Source organism: Ranitomeya imitator, chromosome 3, assembly GCF_032444005.1.
Source record: "Ranitomeya imitator isolate aRanImi1 chromosome 3, aRanImi1.pri, whole genome shotgun sequence".
Classification (NCBI taxonomy): Eukaryota; Metazoa; Chordata; class Amphibia; order Anura; family Dendrobatidae; genus Ranitomeya; species Ranitomeya imitator.
The window spans coordinates 230483055-230502148 of NC_091284.1; the positions used below are offsets into that span (position 1 = coordinate 230483055).

The following is a 19094-nucleotide window of genomic DNA, read 5'->3' on the forward strand; positions in this document are numbered from 1 at the left end:
TGAGTCAGTCAGTAGGGAGTCTGTGGAGAGTGTGAGGGGAGAAGTGAGGAGCTGGAGGGGAGCTGCGACTGAGCACCCTCCACGCTGAAGCGCAGGAAACGGACACCGGGAGTCCAAGGCTGTGTGGGACTGTATGCCCCGCAGCAGAAACCGGAGAGCAGGAGATTTCAAGTTGCTTGTCCACAACTACACCCGACGGCACAGCAGCATATAGAGCCCGGGGTCTCTGCAAGTAGGGACATCTGTAAAAGGCTTGCGTTGCCTACCATGCGGTTACTGTCCTACATATAGGACAGATAGAGAAGACCTTGTGTGAAGCCTCAGGCAGCAAGGGATGCAAACTACAGCACAGAAAGGAAGGCTCCCAACGCCACCTAGCTAAGGGGATTCCAAACCACTTCCAGGCTGCCCGGATTCCAAAGATCACCTGTAATCGGGGTACCTGAACTACATCAGTAAGGCTGGTTTCACACTTGCGTTTAAAAAAAAACCGCATGGTGGAAAAATGCATGTTATGGGTTCTGCTGTTCTGGCACCTCATGGACTCTCCCAGTGGGTCATAGCACCTGGAAACCATAACAGTAAAATCTTGCCTTCTGAGCTTTGCACTGTGCCTTTAAAATATTTTCCAATTACATATAGGGTATTGGCGCACTCAGGAAAAAATGGACCTCAGTTTGTTGAAAAAAAAATCCTACTAGCCCTTAGAAAAATTAAAAACTTGGGGCTACAACAACATTTTAGTGGTAAAAATGTAATTTATTCCGTCTTCACCATTCAGTGATATAATATTCTGTGAGGCTCATGTCATCACTGCACCACTAGATGAATTAATTGGGAAGTGTGGTTTGTAAAATTGGCCGACATATAGGGGGTTTCTGATGTTCTGGCACCCAAGGGGCTCTGCCAATGTGACATGGCACCCTCACACTAGTCCAACAAAATCTGAACTCCAATATGGCGCCACTTCTCTTCTGAGCTTTGCACTGTGCCTCAAAAGTAGTGTTCTTCCACATATGGGTTATTGGCGTACTCAGGAGAAATTGCACAACAAACTGAATAGTGCAATTCCCCCTGTTACCCTTATGAAAATGCAAAATTTGGGGCTAAAATATAATTTTTGTGAGGCGGAAAAAGTGATTTACCAGTAATTATTTTCACAGCTCAACGTTATAAACTTCTGTGATGCACCTGGGGGTTCAGGCTGGTCACCACGCATCAAAATATATTCCTTGAGGGGTGTAGTTTCCAAAATGGGGTCACTTATGGGGGTTTTCCACTGTTTGAGCACATCAGGGGCTCTCCAAATGGGATATGACATCCGCTAATGATTCCAGGAAATTTTACATTAAAAAAGTCAAATGACGTAGTTTTCTCCTTCATATGGGGTATCGGCATACTCAGGAGAAATTGCACAACAAATTGTATTGTGCAATTTCTCCTGTTACCCTTATAGAAATGCAATATATTGTGCTAAAAACATATTTGTGGAGAAAATATTTTTTTTTTTTTTTTTTTTAAGGCTCAATATTATAAACTTCTGTGAAGCACCTGAGGGTTCAATGTCCTCATCACACATCTAGATCAGCTCTCTGAGGGGTTTAGTGTCCAAAACAGTGTCACTTGTGTGGATTTTCACTATTTAGGCACATCAAGGGCTCTCCAAACACAAAATTGCATCCGCCAATTGTTCTAGCAAATTTTTCATTCAAAAAGTCAAATGACGTTCCTTTCCTTCAGAGCTCGTGCACCCATACAGTGGTTTTCTCCCTCATATGGGGTATCGGCATGCTCAGTAGAAATTACACAACAAATTTTGGGAACCTTTTTTTTCCTGCTACCCTTGTCAAAATAAAAAAAATTGGATCTGAAGTCAATTTTTGTGAAAAAATGTTTATTTTTTTCCTAAAAATCCTGTGAAGCACCTAAAGTGTTAATAAACTTCTTGAATGTGGTTTCGAGTACATTGAGAAGTGCAGTTTTTAGAATGGTGTCACTTTTGGATATCTTCATACATATAGACCCCTCAAAGTGACTTAAATGTGATGTTTTCCCTAAAAAAAATGGTTTTGTAAATTTTGTTGGAAAAATGAAAAATCGCTGGTCAACTTTTAACACATAACTTCCTAGCAAAAAACAGTTTGGTTCCAAAATTATGCTGATATAAAGTAGACATGTGAGAAATGTTTTTTTTTTTAAGTATTTTGTGTGACATATCTCTGTGATTTAAGGGCATGAAATTCAAAGTTGGAAAATTGCAGAATTTTCCAAATTTTTTGCCAAATTTCTGTTTTCTTCACAAACAAACACAAGTCATACTAAAGAAATGTTACCACTATTGTGATGTACAATATGTCACGAAAAAATAATCTCAGAATCACCGGGATCCGTTGAAGTGTTCCAGAGTTATTACCTCATAAATTGACAAGAGGTTAGAATTGTAAAAATTGGCCCGGTCATTAATGTGCAAACCACACTTGGGGGCAAAGGGGTTAAGTTTATTTCATGGTATTAAAATGAGAATTTTCTAAATTCAGTTGTTCATTTTGATACAGGAATAGATGGAAAAGACATTTAATAGGGGGTGTGGTTGGACCAGGGCTAACACAGCAGTAGTTCAGGCAGTGATCATCTCCTGGTGATAAAACATTAATTGTACTAAAACACAAGCACACAGACAAATAAGTGACACATCTCTGAAATCTGTCTAACATCATACTGGGAGCAAGGAAGGGGATAAGGTGCCTCACAGGTGCCAGGAGCAAGTGGCTGGATACCACTCATTAGCAATAGCAAAGGATGGAAAAAAGTTCCAGCACCAGGCATCTCTTCATAAAATAAATCTTCTATATATTTTTTTCGTGTAAAAAATAAGACAGCATCCGGGGACATAGCCCCTAAACGCCTGAAGCATTTTGAGCAAAGTTCTTAATCATAGGCATAGAGCAGTAGTGTGGGGGAATACTACTTTTGAGGCACAGTGCAAAACTCTGAAGGAAGAAGTACCATATTGGAGTTCAGATTTTGCTGGAATAGTTTGAGGGTGCCATGTCACATTGGCAGAGCCCCTGAGGTGCCAGAATAACAGAACCCCACATATGTGAACTAATTTTACGAAATACACTCTCCAATGAATTCATCTAGGGGTGCAGTGATCATATTGACATCACATATGCCTCACAGAATTTTATACCATTGAGCGGTAAAGAAAGAATAAATTATATTTTTAGCACTAAAATGTTGTTTTAGCCCCAAGTTTTTAATTTTTCTAAGGGTTAATAGGTACATTGAGTGCACCAATATCTTACATGTAATCGGGAAATATTTTTCAGGCACAGGGCAAAGATCAGAAGGGAAGGAGCGCCATACTATAGTGCAGATTTTACTATTATTGCTTGCGGTGCCATGACCCACTGGGAGAGCCCCTGAGTTGCCAGAGCAGCAGAAACCCCATTTTACAAACTACACCTCTCAACAAATTCATCTAGAGGTACAGTGATCATATTGACACCATGGGTGTGTCACAGAATTTTATACAATTGGGCAGTGAAGAAAAAATAACTACATTTTTACCACCAAAATTTTGTTTTAGCCCCGATTTTACATTTTTGAACAAGAAATGGGTATAAATGGCACCATAATGTGTCCCACAATTTCTACTGTACATTGGAATACCACATATGTGGCTGTACAGTACTGCTTAGCCACATGGCGAGACTTAGGAGGGACATTTGCCTCGTGGAGCGCAGATTTTCCTAGAATAGTTTGCGAACTCCTTATACAGAGTCCCTAAGTGCTAGAAGAGCAGAATCCCTTCATCAAGTGACCCCATTTTGGAAATTATACCTCTTTGGAAATTTATCTACAGGTGTAGTGATGATTTTGACTCCATGTGTGTTTTCCAGAAACGAGCAGCAATAAATGTTGCCGAGTGAAAATTGCAAACAGCTGTTGCAGTGACCAGTACGTTGTAGTGACCAGTACCTTATAGTGACCAGTAGGTTATGCCCAACTCATGGTTCTGGAGACACGCAACCATAAATTAGGCGGCCTCTCATCGCTTCAGAAATGTCAAATATGTGAACACTAAATGTGGTTTAGGCACAATAGGTCTCAGAAGGGGGAGCGGGGGGCATTTGGATTTTGGATCACAGAATTTGCAGAATTTCTTTTGGAGGGTGAGGAGCCATGTTGCTTTTCCAGAGGCTTTGTATACCAGTGGCGTGGAAGCCCCTATACTTCCATTAACAGATGATGGACCTGAGTGGGGATTTGCTTTTTTTGTGGATTGAGTTGAAGCTTTTTTTAGAAACATAGCATAGTGATATGGCGACTTTATTCTTCGGGTCGGTGCGATTACAGCGATACCATATTTATATTGGGTTTTTATGTTTCGGTGCTGTCACACACTAAAAGATGCTTTTTATTGCAGAACTAAGTTTTTGCATCACCATATTTTGAGAACTATTATTTTTCCATATTTCAGCCGACACAGTCATTGTGATAGCTTGTTTTTTGCGGGACAAGTTGAAATTTTTATTGGAACCATTTTCAGACACATGACATTTTTTGATTTATTGCTTTCTATTCCATTTTTTGGGAGGCAGAATTAACAAAAAACAGCAATTCAATAATTGTATGTTTTTTATGCCTTTCTGCGTGTGGTAAAATTGATAAGGCATCTTTAGGTCAGTATGATTTTTTTCATGTGTTGCCGCTTTTATACAATAAAAACTATTTTATAGAAAAAATAATTATTTTTGCATCCCTTTATTCTGAGAGCTATAACTTTTTAATTTTTCTGCTGATGGAGCTGTTTGGCTTGTTTTTTTGCAGGACAAGAAGACATTTTCAGCGGTATCATGTTTATTAATATTCATCTTTTTGATCGCGCGTTTTTGATACCAAATATTGTGTACTTTTATTGTTTTTTTCATAAAAATGTTTTTATTTTTTATATATATTTTTACAATTTTATTTTAACTTTTTATTTACTTTTTTTATTTTGTCCCACTATGGGACTATCATTTTTTGCAGGCTCATCGCTTGTATTGCATGAGGATGCAATGAGACTTTCCCATTACTGGGTTAGCATCCTCAATAATCAGAACCACCCACTCCCATCTCCAAGACTTTACACATGCTGTGCCAATTCTTTGGAATGCACTACCCAGGTTAATACGATTAATCCCCCTTCTCCACAGTTTTAAGCGTACCCTAAAAATGCATTTGTTCAGACTGGTCTACCCATTCAAAATTTTTACCATAACCAGGTTCCTCGCCCTCGCATCATGTTCTCACACGCTTTATGCAGTTAATAGCCCTCTGAACTGTTACAGTTGGAGCGCCCCCAGACACAGGGCCACGCGTTTCGGTACCGGACCTCTCTCTCTGGTTCGGTTCTGAGGCTGTCACGGTGGCTAAACCCGGTCCGCGACCCTGCTAAGGGGCGTCCAATGAAAGCAGTAAAGCAGTCCGTCAGGGGTTCGTGACGCCACCTGTGGTGTTCGGTCAGGGTGACCGACGCTGCTATGGGGTCCACTGGGGTGATGGAATGGCAGCTGGATGGTATACCTTCCCACAGGTGAAGTATGTCCCCAGGGCTTCCCAGTAAGGTGGATGGTGATGGTGTGAGGTACAGTCAATAATGAGAACACAAGGTTGCAGTCTCTTTACCTCTTTACTGAAGGCTTCAGGATCCTCAATCCAGAGTACGTTTAACAGGGCTCTCAGAGACCGGCCGGTCCGATGGGCACATCCAGAGTTTCCTTCGCAGATGGAAATCGTTGCCTACCACTAGCGCCTGTGTGTTGTAGTCCTATCCTGCTGAGCATTCGGAATAGTCCTCACAACTGCTGTTCTCGTTCGTTCGTTCTCTACAGCTCTCTCTCGTTCTTTGGTTCCAGATGTTACTAGTTTCTAACGTCCCCCAGGTATGTTATGGCTAGGACGCCACCCGTGTGACGGGAAGGCTTGGAGGTCTTCCGGGACCCTAGAGACGCCCCTCTCCCAATGTTGCCCCCTATGTCTTCGTAGGTGTAGTAAGGTAGACAGCCAACCTATGATTAACTGTCCAGCAGAGTTTGAAGTAAGGCCTGAAGTCAGTTACTCCTACGGTGCTCCGGCCACCGACTACGCGCCTCGGTAAGATGTTGCCTCTCTCTCTCTCGGCACGACTCTTACTGGCTCTCCTTTGTGCTTGATCTCGTTTACACGGTTCCACAATATCCTTCCCTTCTTGTCTCTTTCTTAGGATACCGCCGCAGGGTGTGCAGGCACGGTTCCGTTACGTTCTGTTCTGTTTACTAGGCACCTGCCAGGTTCCCACGCCCGACAGGGGCCCCCCTGTGCCTTCTCCCTGCAACACCCCCTGCCACGGGATGTTGCCTGAATCCAACCCAGTCAGCTTCTGACTAACTTCCTCCCCAGCCCCTAGTTTTACCAGTGTGAGGAGTGGCCCAATAAATAAAGCCTTTTTCTCCCCCTAGTGGCCGGAGTGTGAAGTGTAATGTGTTCTAGTGATACCTGGTCAGGAGAACTCCTTAGTGCCATCAGATGTACCGCTACTCCCCTTAGCGGCAGAGTGCCATACTGCAACGACCAGGTCTCTGGGGCGCTGCACTCCCCCCCGGTTAAATCCAGTACTCCTGGACTGGGAAGAAGAACAACAATACAAAACAACAAAAGACATACAAAATTTTTGAAATGCTTAGAACAAGTAGATAGAAAAGGTACTTCCCTTTATGGGAGGTAAGGACACTTGAACGTTACAAACAAAAACAGGATTAATATTTTTAAATAACATTTTTGACTATAAGTAACTCTCAGTACCCAGCCGGGTATTCTACTAAGTGCAAACTTTTGAACAATAAGTTAACTTTCCTTTAAGGGCGTATACGCTAAACCCACTAAAGGCCTACCATAAAATGCTATATAAATAACTCAACTTTCTTTCCGTTCCAACTTCACCAATGCAGGACCGCCTAGCTCCTTGACTGGGCCTACTGCCATTGTGCCGACCATCTTTCTACATCTCTCAGGAGGACTCTCTCTCTAACCCCTACGGGTTCACTTCAAACTGGAAGCATCATCTTCGCAAAGTCTTCTCTCACTTGTAAAACCAGTAGGGAGCACCTTTAAGAAGGTGCAAACTATATACAAAAACAGTTTTGAATCATTCACCGTCCATGATCCGGCAGTCTTTTAAACAGTGATAACTTGTGCAAACGTAGAAAAGAAATAGAAAACATTAGGGATCCCGGGTAAACAAAGGAATCCCTAGGAGTTAACCCTGGACGGGTTTAAAGTAGCAGCAACAGCAGGAAACAGTTTACTATATACATTTTCGGATCTTCGAGGTTTAGTGATGTAAAGGTTGTGGCCTTACCTGGCAGACCACTCCTCTCCGTTGAGCACGGGTGGGATCCACAGTTGTCTGCGGGGCCTGGTCAGCCCGGCGATCCGGAGCGGGGACCTCATCATCCGGGGTCCCAGCTGCGACCTGGAGGACTGCGCACCGCTGAACGCCCCTGGCCATCCAGCCGGCCCCCCTTGACCATCGGGTATAAGTTACTGCATCTCCAGGTCTTAAGTCGCGGTCCTCGACCATCCCCCAACACGGCTCCACCTCGCTCCGATCAACACGGACCTGTAGGGAATCTCCAATCTCCTGGATGACCCCCCTCTCCTCCTTGGGGTTGTAGAAGACCACCACTCCCCAGTGCGACGGCAAGACCTCCACTTCCTCCGTGAGGTCGATTATGATCGCGGGTCGAGGTTGCTTCCTCCGGGCCGCCACCAGGCGCCGCTGATGCTCCGTCACCGTCAAGATCTTCAGATCCGACCCCTGCGGTACACAATCCCCTGGCCGGGTTCGGGGGTCCGCCGTGGCCGGGACGGGTAAAGGAGGAGACATGGGCGACCCGCGAATCTCCGTCGGGTGGCCCAATCGGGAACTCACACGGGCTTGGGCCTTCAGGCAGCACGCCAGCTGCCGGGCCTCGGCCATCCCACCGTCAGGCATCCATCTGCCGGGTTTTCCTTCCGGCTGCTCCGCGATGGGAAGTCCCTGCAGCGGTGATGACTCCAAAGTCGCTGCAGGGGATGCAGGTCGCTGCCTGGCCGGGTTGTCGCCATGCGGTGGCCTGGACATCGCCATCTTTGTCTCCTCCTCTGGGTTTTCTTCCCGGGCTCTTTTCCGAGGGCGGTCCAGTCTCCATTGTCTCCACTCTCCATGGAGAATGAGGAGGCGGATCTCAGCCGCTGACGGACATGCCCTCAGGATACAGGAATGCTTAGACTGGGCGGCCATTATCCTTCGCGCTCTTCAGCTTGCTCACGCCCACTTCCACGCCCTTCTTCTTCTCCTGCGCCCCTCGTGGCGCTGCAATGGCGGCGGTTTTGGCGGGAATCTTGCGGCAATTGCAGTACACAGTCTTTGCAATGAATCACAGTCCAACACGTTTCAATCACAGTTCCAAGGCACACATGACCCAATTCTTCAGGCTTAAGTACAATCCTGTTCGTGAGACCAAGTTGGAGCACCCCCAGACACAGGGCCACGCGTTTCGGTACCGGGCCTCTCTCTCTGGTTCGGTTCTGAGGCTGTCACGGTGGCTAGACTCGGTCCGTGACCCTGCTAAGGGGCGTCCAATGAAAGTAGTAAAGCAGTCTGTCAGGGGTTCATGACGCCACCTGTGGTGTTCGGTCAGGGTGACCGACGCTGCTATGGGGTCCACTGGGGTGATGGAATGGCAGCTGGATGGTATACCTTCCCACAGGTGAAGTATGTCCCCAGGGCTTCCCAGTAAGGTGGATGGTGATGGTGTGAGGTACAGTCAATAATGAGAACACAAGGTTGCAGTCCCTTTACCTCTTTACTGAAGGCTTCAGAATCCTCAATCCAGAGTACGTTTAACAGGGCTCTCAGAGACCAGCCGGTCCGATGGGCACATCCAGAGTTTACTTCGCAGATGGAAATCGTTGCCTACCACTAGCGCCTGTGTGTTGTAGTCCTACCCTGCTGAGCATTCGGAATAGTCCTCACAACTGCTGTTCTCATTTGTTCATTCTCTACAGCGCTCTCTCGTTCTTTGGTTCCAGATGTTACTGGTTTCTAACGTCCCCAGGTATGTTATGGCTAGGACGCCACCCGTGTGACGGGAAGGCTTGGAGGTCTTCCGGGACCCTAGAGACGCCCCTCTCCCAATGTTGTCCCCTATGTCTTCGTAGGTGTAGTAAGGTAGACAGCCAACCTATGATTAACTGTCCGGTGGAGTTTGAAGTAAGGCCTGAAGTCAGTTACTCCTACGGTGTTCTGGCCATCGACTACACGCCTCAGTAAGATGTTGCCTCTCTCTCTCTCGGCACGACTCTTACTGGCTCTCCTTTGTGCTTGATCTCGTTTACACGGTTCCACAATATCCTTCCCTTCGTGTCTCTTTCTTAGGATACCGCTGCAGGGTGTGCAGGCGCGGTTCCGTTACGTTCTGTTCTGTTCGCTAGGCACCTGCCAGGTTCCCACGCCCGACAGGGGCCCCCCTGTGCCTTCTCCCTGCAACACCCCCTGCCACGGGATGTTGCCTGAATCCAACCCAGTTAACTTCCTCCCCAGCCCCTAGTTTTACCAGTGTGAGGAGTGGCCCAATAAATAAAGCCTTTTTCTCCCCCTAGTGGCCGGAGTGTAAAGTGTAATGTGTTCTGGTGATACCTGGTCAGGAGAACTCCTTAGTGCCATCAGTCGTACCTTTACTCCCCTTAGCGGCAGAGTGGCATACTGCAACGACCAGGTCTCTGGGGCGCTGCACATTCTTAGGCTGATAACCGGTTCATGCATCTTTACATGAACACCCGCTTCTTACACTATGGCTGGTCCGAACAACGAAAGCAATTGTTACCATCCACCTCTTGTGTTTCCCCTTTTCCTCATAAATTGTAAGCTTGCGAGCAGGGCCCTCATTCCTCTTGGTATCTGTTGATCTATGTGTTTATTGTTATGCTGTAATGTCTATTGTCTGTACAAGTCCCCTCTAAAACGTAAAGTGCTGTGGAATATGTTGGCGCTATACAAATAAAATTATTATTATTATTATAGTAAATGAGAGCGGATACTGATGAGATTCTATGTAGATGGGAGGAGGGAGAAGCTCTGTCTCTAGATCCTGCCTCCTCCTATATTCATAAAATTTTTAAGGCATCAACTGCCATCTCCTATCTCAGTAATGGGAAAGTCCTTCTCCAACTGAATACAGTTTCAGTAAGACATGTAGAAATAGTTTAGGGCACTGCCTACAAAAATGTACATATTACCTAAATAAAAAAGGCATATTTCCCCTCAAAATAACACAAACTATAAACTTTATAACAACCTTACAGTGTACTATTATTTGTGTGTATGGTATGGCTGCATTATCAGAATTTTTAATCTGTAGTAACAATGAACACAAAAGGGGTAGTAGTGGACAGCGATGGAAGTCTAAGATAAATATTAGTAGCCAAAAGATGATGAATTCCTCATTGTTATATTGGACTCTTCCTGTAAATCTCGAAATTTCCATAAGTGTCTTTTCACATAATATGGAATATTGTAACATTGCTTATATGGGAGGCAGAAGCTGATTTGTAGATAAATTCATATTATATCATTATATATTATAGCATATTTTGCAAGAGAAAAATGTAAGCATTAAAAACTCACATGTATTAAGGCTTCCTTGGCAAGTGTCTCAAATGCCAGGTCTACATTTATATTATCTTTGGCACTGACTTCAAAATACAGAACTTTTCTTTCTTCACACCAGGAAGCTGCTAATTCTCGAGAAACCTGCAGGAGGCAAAGACATTGACTAATTTTGAGCAATTCCCCTTCGTGACCGTTTGTGTTTTTATGCATTTTGTATTATTAAACCTTTGAAAGGAAATTTAATCAGCAGGTATTTGCTATATAATCTGACAGCTGCATAAAGGCCCCTTCACATTAAGCGACGCTGCAGCGATACCGACAACGATCCGGATCGCTGCAGCGTCGCTGTTTGGTCGCTGGAGAGCTGTCACACAGACCGCTCTCCAGCGACCAACGATCCCGAGGTCCCCGGGTAACCAGGGTAAACATCGGGTTACTAAGCGCAGGGCCGCGCTTAGTAACCCGATGTTTACCCTGGTTACCAGCGTAAAAGTAAAAAAAAAAACACTACATACTTACCTACCGCTGTCTGTCCCCGGCGCTGTGCTCTGCACTCCTCCTGTACTGGCTGTGAGCACAGCGGCCGGAAAGCAGAGCGGTGACGTCACCTCTCTGCTTTCCGGCTGACCGACGCTCACAGCCAGTACAGGAGGAGAGCAGAGCACAGCGCCGGGGACAGACAGCGGTAGGTAAGTATGTAGTGTTTGGTTTTTTTTACTTTTACGCTGGTAACCAGGGTAAACATCGGGTTACTAAGCGCGGCCCTGCGCTTAGTTACCCGATGTTTACCCTGGTTACCAGTGAAGACATCGCTGGATCGGTGTCACACACGCTGATCCAGCGATGTCCACGGGAGATCCAGCGACGAAATAAAGTTCTGGACTTTGTTCAGCGACCAACGATCTCCCAGCAGGGGCCTGATCGTTGGTCGCTGTCACACATAACGATTTCCTTAACGATATCGTTGCTACGTCACAAAAAGCAACGATATCGTTAACGATATCGTTATGTGTGAAGGTACCTTTAGGTAGGGGCTGAGACACTTATTTCAACAATGTATCACTTATTACCCTATGTGCTGTTGTTTCAATACAATGAGTGTTTTATCATTAAGAGATTATCACTGATAGACTAGCTCCCTAGTGCATCCTGGTCAAATCCCGCCCCCAGTACTGATTAGCAGCATACTGTCAATATACAACATACACATAAAGCTGCTACTCAGGGGTGTGGGGAGCGTTAGCTTTTGAGCTCTGCTACTTGCTACATCTAAAAACTCTGATTGTATCACAACTGCTGCACCCAGGGAAAGTGATACATCGCTGGAATAAGGGGCACTTTCTCTACATTATGCTGCTCTCAGATGAGGTAGGAAAATTCTGGTGACAGATTCCCTTTAAGAACAGAATTATCTATTGACCGGTTTATGAATAAATCAATACAGAAGTGACTCACACACATAGATGAATTAGCTTCATAACCTTTAAGGTATGTTTCCACGTTCAGGAAACGCTGCGTGTTTGACGCTGCGTAGAGCCGCAGCGTCAAACACGCAGCGTCCAGATGTTACAGCATAGTAAAGGGGATTTCATGAAATCCCTTCTCCACTATGTGGTAAAACACGCAGGCGGCAGACCCACGTAAATGGACATGCGGCACGTCTTTTCAGAACGCAACATGTCTGTTTACAAAGCGGCGACGCGCCGCCCTGTAAGATTATTATAGACTATCATTAGATGCGATAAAATCGCATCTAATGATTAGTCACATGCGTAGAAACTGCATACACGCAGCCTACTACGCATGTTTGCCGGCTCACCTGTCCCGCTGCCGAAAGTCCCTCGTCCACTGCAGTTCTCGCGATAACTTATGTTATCTCGAGAACTGCCGTGCACGTGACCGGGAGTTATCTCCGGTCACTAGTCTGGTTCTCGCAAACAGCTGATCAGCTGATTGTGAGAACACTGCAGTGTAGGTGATCGCTGGAGAGTTATCGATCATCTTCAGGCTCTGCTACATCTGGATGTCAGGCATCCAGATGTAGCAGAGCCGGACTGGTCTAGACTGTGTGCACATACAACACACAACATACACCATGCAACATACACCATGCAACATGCGACATAAACATGCGACATGAGACATACGACATGCAACATGAGACAACATGCGACAAAATGTGACAACATGCGACATGCAACATGTGACAACATGCGACATGCAACATGCGACATGCAACATGCAACATGCAATGACATGCAACATGCGATTACATGCGACATGCAACATGCGACAATATGCGACAACATGCGACAAGATGCGACATGCAAAATGTGACATGTGACAACATGCAACATCATGCAACATGCAATATACTGTACATAAATACAGAACATGCAACATTCATAACATACATACAATACATACATATAGACATACAGTACATTAAACATAGAATACATACTCACCATCACCTTGTCACCTTGATCCCCGAAGCCAGTGTCACCTGTAACAAATTATAAAATAATAAACAAACAATATACTCCCTGATCCGCAGATATCCAATTAAAACGAGTGTCCCACGACGATCTCCCGTGGAGAGCAGCAGCATCAGCTGATGCGACCACTCTCCAGGGGTGCCAGGAATACAATGATGGAAGGTATCCTTCCGCACTGTATTCCTCCGCCACTGTAAAAAATAGTCCCTAGTCTCACTTGTGGCTCTGCTGTGTGAGAAAGTTTCCACGCAGCAATGCCATAAAGTGAGACTCTGAACTAAGGTAACCTCAGTGATGCACTGCAGGATCCATTGTCTTCTGTCAGTGTGTCACTGGAGGTCTATAGAGCAGTGATATCACCTGATGTCACTGTTCTATAGGGGAGATCGTCGTGGGACACTCGTTATTAATTGGACTACGGCGGAAAGTAAGTAAATGGTTGGTTTATTATTTTAATTTTTATGCAGGTGATCGAGTATGGTAAGTATGGTAAAATTAAGAATATTAAAATACTTTTTTCTGGCTGTGTCTTTATTTTTTTTTAACCCTTTCACCAGTCTAGGATTAATAATGGATAGGCGTCTTATTGATGCCTCTCCATTATTAACCAGGCTTAATGTGACCTTACAATAGCAAGGTGACATTAACCCCTTACTACCCCATATCCCACCACTACAGGGGAGTGGGAAGAGAGGGGCTAAGTGCCGGAATTGGCGCATCTTACAGATGCGCCATTTCTGGGGTGCCTGGGGGCTGGTATTTGTAGCCAGGGGGCCAATAACCATGGCCCCTCTCTAGGCTATGAATATCAGCCCGCAGCTGTCTGCGTAGCCTTTCTGGCTATAAAATACAGGGGGACCCACGTCATTTTTTTGGGGGGTCCCCTTAATTTGATAGCCTGTAAATGCTATGCAGACAGCTGCGGGCTGATATTCATAGCCTAGAGAGGGGCCATGGGTATTACCCCCTTCCCAGGCTACAAATATTGGCCCCCAGCTGTCGGCTTTCCCCCTCTGGCGCAGAAAATTGAGTGGGAGCCCACGCCATTTTAAAAAATTTTTAAATTTAATTTTTAAATTTAATTTGTAACATATTGCGTTTAAGGCCGGCGTCAATACCCAGCACTGCCGCTGGCACTTGGGACCGGAGCGTTCAGCTGCATAGAAATACATGCAGTGGCATGCTCCGCTCCCGAGTGCCGGTGGCAGTGCCGGGTATTGAAGCAAGAGACTTGTATGAGTTTCTCGTGAGTGTGACCCCGGCCTAACGCAGATTTCGTGTGTGTGTTTTTATTTAAGGCTGGGATCACACATGCGAGAAACTCGGATGAGTCTCGCATCTTAATACCTTACACTGGCACCGGCACTCAAGAGTGGAGTGTGCAGCTGCATAGAAATACATGCAGCTGCACGCTCCACACCCGAGTGCCGGCGGCAGTGCCGGGTATTAAGATGCGAAACTCGTCCGAGTTTGGCTACTTTGACACTAGCGTCGTTGTGGGGGGCCGTCGCCATGTGTCGGCCCGACGTACCGACGCAAACTGCGAAAAAAATGAACAACGGGGGCAGCAGATACTGTTTTACAACGCATCCGCTGCCCCATTGTAAGGTCCGGGGAGGAGGGGACGGAGTTCCGGGTTTTCTCACAGACCATCTGTCCATGCAGAACTCACAGAGACGTGTCCGATTTTCTCCAGTATCACAGATGAAAAGGGCCAAAACAAGTTTAAGGGGCCGGGAAAAAACATGTACAGCACACAAATGGCATCGGTACAGCCCGTGTGTCATACGTGTGCTCTACATATTTACCATTGTAAAGTATAGGACAAGCTTTGAAATTTCTTTATCTATCCATGAAAAACACTGAAGACAGACACTGATGGTAAAAATGGACACACAGATGACAAATTGATGGAAAAAATGGACATATGGATGACACACTGATGGTAAAAATGGATGAACGGATGAGACACTGATGGTAAAAATGGACACACGGATGACACTGATGGTAAAAACAGACACACAATCCACACACTGATGGTAAAAATGGACATACAGATGACACGCTGTTGGTAAAAATGGACACGTGGATGACACACTGACGGTAAAAATGGACAGAGATGGCACAATGATGGTAAAAATGGACACACGGATGACACATTGATGGTAAAAATGGACACAGATGACACTGATAGTAAAAATGGACACAGATGACACATTGATGGTAAAAATGGACAAATGGATGACACTGATGGTAAAAATGGACACATGGATGACACTGATGGTAAAAACAGACACACAATCCGCACACTGATCGTAAAAACAGACACACAATCCACACACTGATGGTAAAAATGGACACAGATGACACTGATAGTAAAAATGGACACAGATGACACTGATGGTAAAAATGGACACACAGATGACTCACTGATGGTAAAAATGGACACACAGATGACACATTAATGGAAAAAATGAACATATGGATGACACACTGATGGTAAAAATGGACACACGGATGACACTGATGGTAAAAATGGACACACAGATGACACATTGATGGAAAAAATGGACATGTGGATGACACACTGATGGTAAAAATGGACACACAGATGACACTGATGGTAAAAATGAGCACATGGATGACACTGATGGTAAAAATGGACACACGGATGACACTGATGGTAAAAAAGGACACATGGATGACACTGATGGTAAAAACAGACACACAATCCACACACTGATGGTAAAAATGGACATACAGATGACACACTGATGGTAAAAATGGAAACATGGATGACACACTGACGGTAAAAATGGACACATGACACAATGATGGTAAAAATGGACACATGACACACTGATGGTAAAAACAGACAAACGGATGACACACTGATGGTAAAAATGGACACAGATGACACTGATAGTAAAAATGGACACAGATGACACATTGATGGTAACAATGGACAAATGGATGACGCTGATGGTAAAAATGGACACATGGATGACGCTGATGGTAAAAACAGACATATAATACACACACTGATGGTGAAAACAGACACACAATCCACACACTGATGGTAAAAATGGACATACAGATGACACACTGATGGTAAAAACGGACACACGGATGACACACTGATGGTAAAAATGGACACAGATGACACTGATAGTAAAAATGGACACAGATGACACTGATAGTAAAAATGGACACAGATGACACTGATGGTAAAAATGGACACACGGATGACACTGGTGGTAAAAATGGACACATGGATGACACTGATGGTAAAAATAGACACATGGATGACACTGATGGTAAAAATGGACACAGATGACACTGATAGTAAAAATGGACACAGATGACACTGATGGTAAAAATGGACACACGGATGACACACTGATGGTAAAAATGGACACACAGATGACACTGATGGTAAAAATGGACACATGGATGACACTGATGGTAAAAATGGACACACAGATGACACAATGATGGTAAAAATGGACAGACACAGATGACACTGATAGTAAAAATGGACACAGATGACACTCATAGTAAAAATTGACACATAGATGACACTGATGGCAAAAATGAACACACAGATGACACATTGATGGTAAAAATAGACACATGGATGACACACTGATGGTAAAAATGGACACAGAGATGACAGATTGATGGTAAAAATGGACACATGGATGACACACTGATGCAAAACACTGACATCAGTACCATTATTTCATGTATATGTTTAAACACAGATGTGTTAACTTAATAACATTTGAGTTGTTTTATGAACTGGTGAGTGCCATGATTAAATTCCTACTTCAGTGAATATTAGATATGTAAATATACACACTGGCGCTCCACCAGAAGGAATATAAATGTAGAAAAAAGTGAAAAAGCTGCTGGTGATTGAACAGGCTCTGTGTGACTTTCCTGTTTGTGCACTAAAGCTTAATATGAAAAGATGAAAAAGTAATCACTGCGCTAAATACAGTTAAGGAAAATAGATTGATATTGTGCTTACATATGCAGATATGGTATTGCATGTATCCGCTGCATATGGGAAGATCGGCTATATGGGTGAGATGAGTATAATCCGTAGTAGATTTGTACTACCCCGACTGAATGCTAGTACCTGTAATATGTTGAACCAATTAGATTCAGATTTTATCTGTGTTTGAATATTCTACGTATTGATACACTTACTTAGTGTGCCAGTTAGATAGTGGATCCATCGTAGAAGGAAGGATAGTGGAGACAGTAGGATATGTTATTAGTCCACCGTCGACAGTCCAGATGATCCAATATTTGTTAGGAACCAGTCTTGGATGCACTGCGATATATGTATATAATTACTTGGTTTAGCAAACTAAGACAAGATTAGGATTTGCATTTGATATATATGGCTATACTATGAGTCAAAATAAAGGCACCTTACTTGTAGAAGTGTTGGTAGTACAGTGTGCTGCGGTCCATCAGGCTATTGGATATAGTGGGTAGCCGTGCTGGGTTGCCGCTCGCAATCTCCCGCTAGATGCCTTGCGTGCTTCCTCTCGCACAGCGCTGCTTCCGGCCGGAGCATGCGAGGCACTGGTGTCTCTGCTAATCTAGCGGGAGATTGCGAGCGGCAACCCAGCACGGCTACCCACTATATCCAATAGCCTGACGGACCGCAGCACACTGTACCACCAACGCTTCTACAAGTAAGGTACCTTTATTTTGACTCATAGTATAGCCATATATATCAAATGCAAATCCTAATCTTGTCTTGGTTTACTAAATCAAGTATCATAACTATCAATATTAACAGTCATATAACCACACCATTGCCAGTGCACCAATGAAGGAGACGATCTGAAATCGTCTGTACCTCATTGAATCCACATAAGATCAAGTAAGTGAACCAGCATTGTCCCTTGAAGCAAGGCATTTTTAAAGTTAATATAACTAAGTCATTATATACATATATCGCAGTGCATCCAAGACTGGTCCCTAACAAATATTGGATCATCTGGACTGTCGACGGTGGACTAATAACATATCCTATCGTCTCCACTATCCTTCTACGGTGGATCCACTATCTAACTGGCACACTAAGTAAGTGCATCAATACGAAGAATATTCAAACACAGATAAAATCTGAATCTAATCGGTTCAACATATTGCAGGTACTAGCATTCAGTCGGGGTAGTACAACTATACTACGGATTATACTCTTCACTCACCCATATAGCCGATCTTCCCATACGCAGTCAATACCATATCTGTAAGCACAATATCAATGTATTTTCCTTAACTGTCTTTAGTGCGGTGATTACTTTTTCATCTTTTCAATATTATTTATGTGTTGGATAAACCCATAGCATGGGGCCCGTTGGCAGCAGTAGACCTATTCAATTCCTTCCTATGACTTGATAATAGAAATGAGGTAGGGGGTATAATCTCCTAATTGCAGAGCTCCTGGGACTGAAATTTGGCTCAGGTCTTTGAATGCAGACCCATGCTGCCCCAAGATTTCACATGTGCTTTCACATGGTAATAATGCCTCCATTGCATTTTAACATAGCAATAATCCCCCCATTGTCCTCCATATTGTGTTAGTGACTTCCACTCTGAATCCAGATAGTAATAATGACCCCACTGTGCTTTCACATGGAAATAACGCCCTCAGTGGGCTTTAGCATAGTAATAGTGCCTCAACAATGAAGTGACACAATCGTAATTCCTTTTGTCCCATTCATGTTGCTACCTCTGCAGGCCACAAAGCTTAAAGTAGTCCTTGGCTTATGAAAGTGAGTTGCAGAGCTGGAAGCTGATGTCTCTCTGCTCTGCTACTGTTTTTAACAGGGTGCAGATTCTGTTAAAAGTGAGGTGTACCCTCTTCCCATGAAGTTCACTGCTGGTGC

At 44.4% G+C, this 19094-nt stretch overlaps 1 protein-coding gene across 1 annotated transcript in view; it reads right to left on the minus strand.

The window, feature by feature from the left end:
* Positions 1-19094, minus strand: part of RAB7B (RAB7B, member RAS oncogene family) — a 48412-nt gene that overhangs the window by 12175 nt on the left and 17143 nt on the right. The window contains exon 5 of the mRNA XM_069756259.1: positions 10697-10822. Within this exon, the coding sequence (XP_069612360.1) occupies positions 10697-10822 (126 nt within the window). The remainder of the gene's footprint in view (positions 1-10696; positions 10823-19094) is intronic.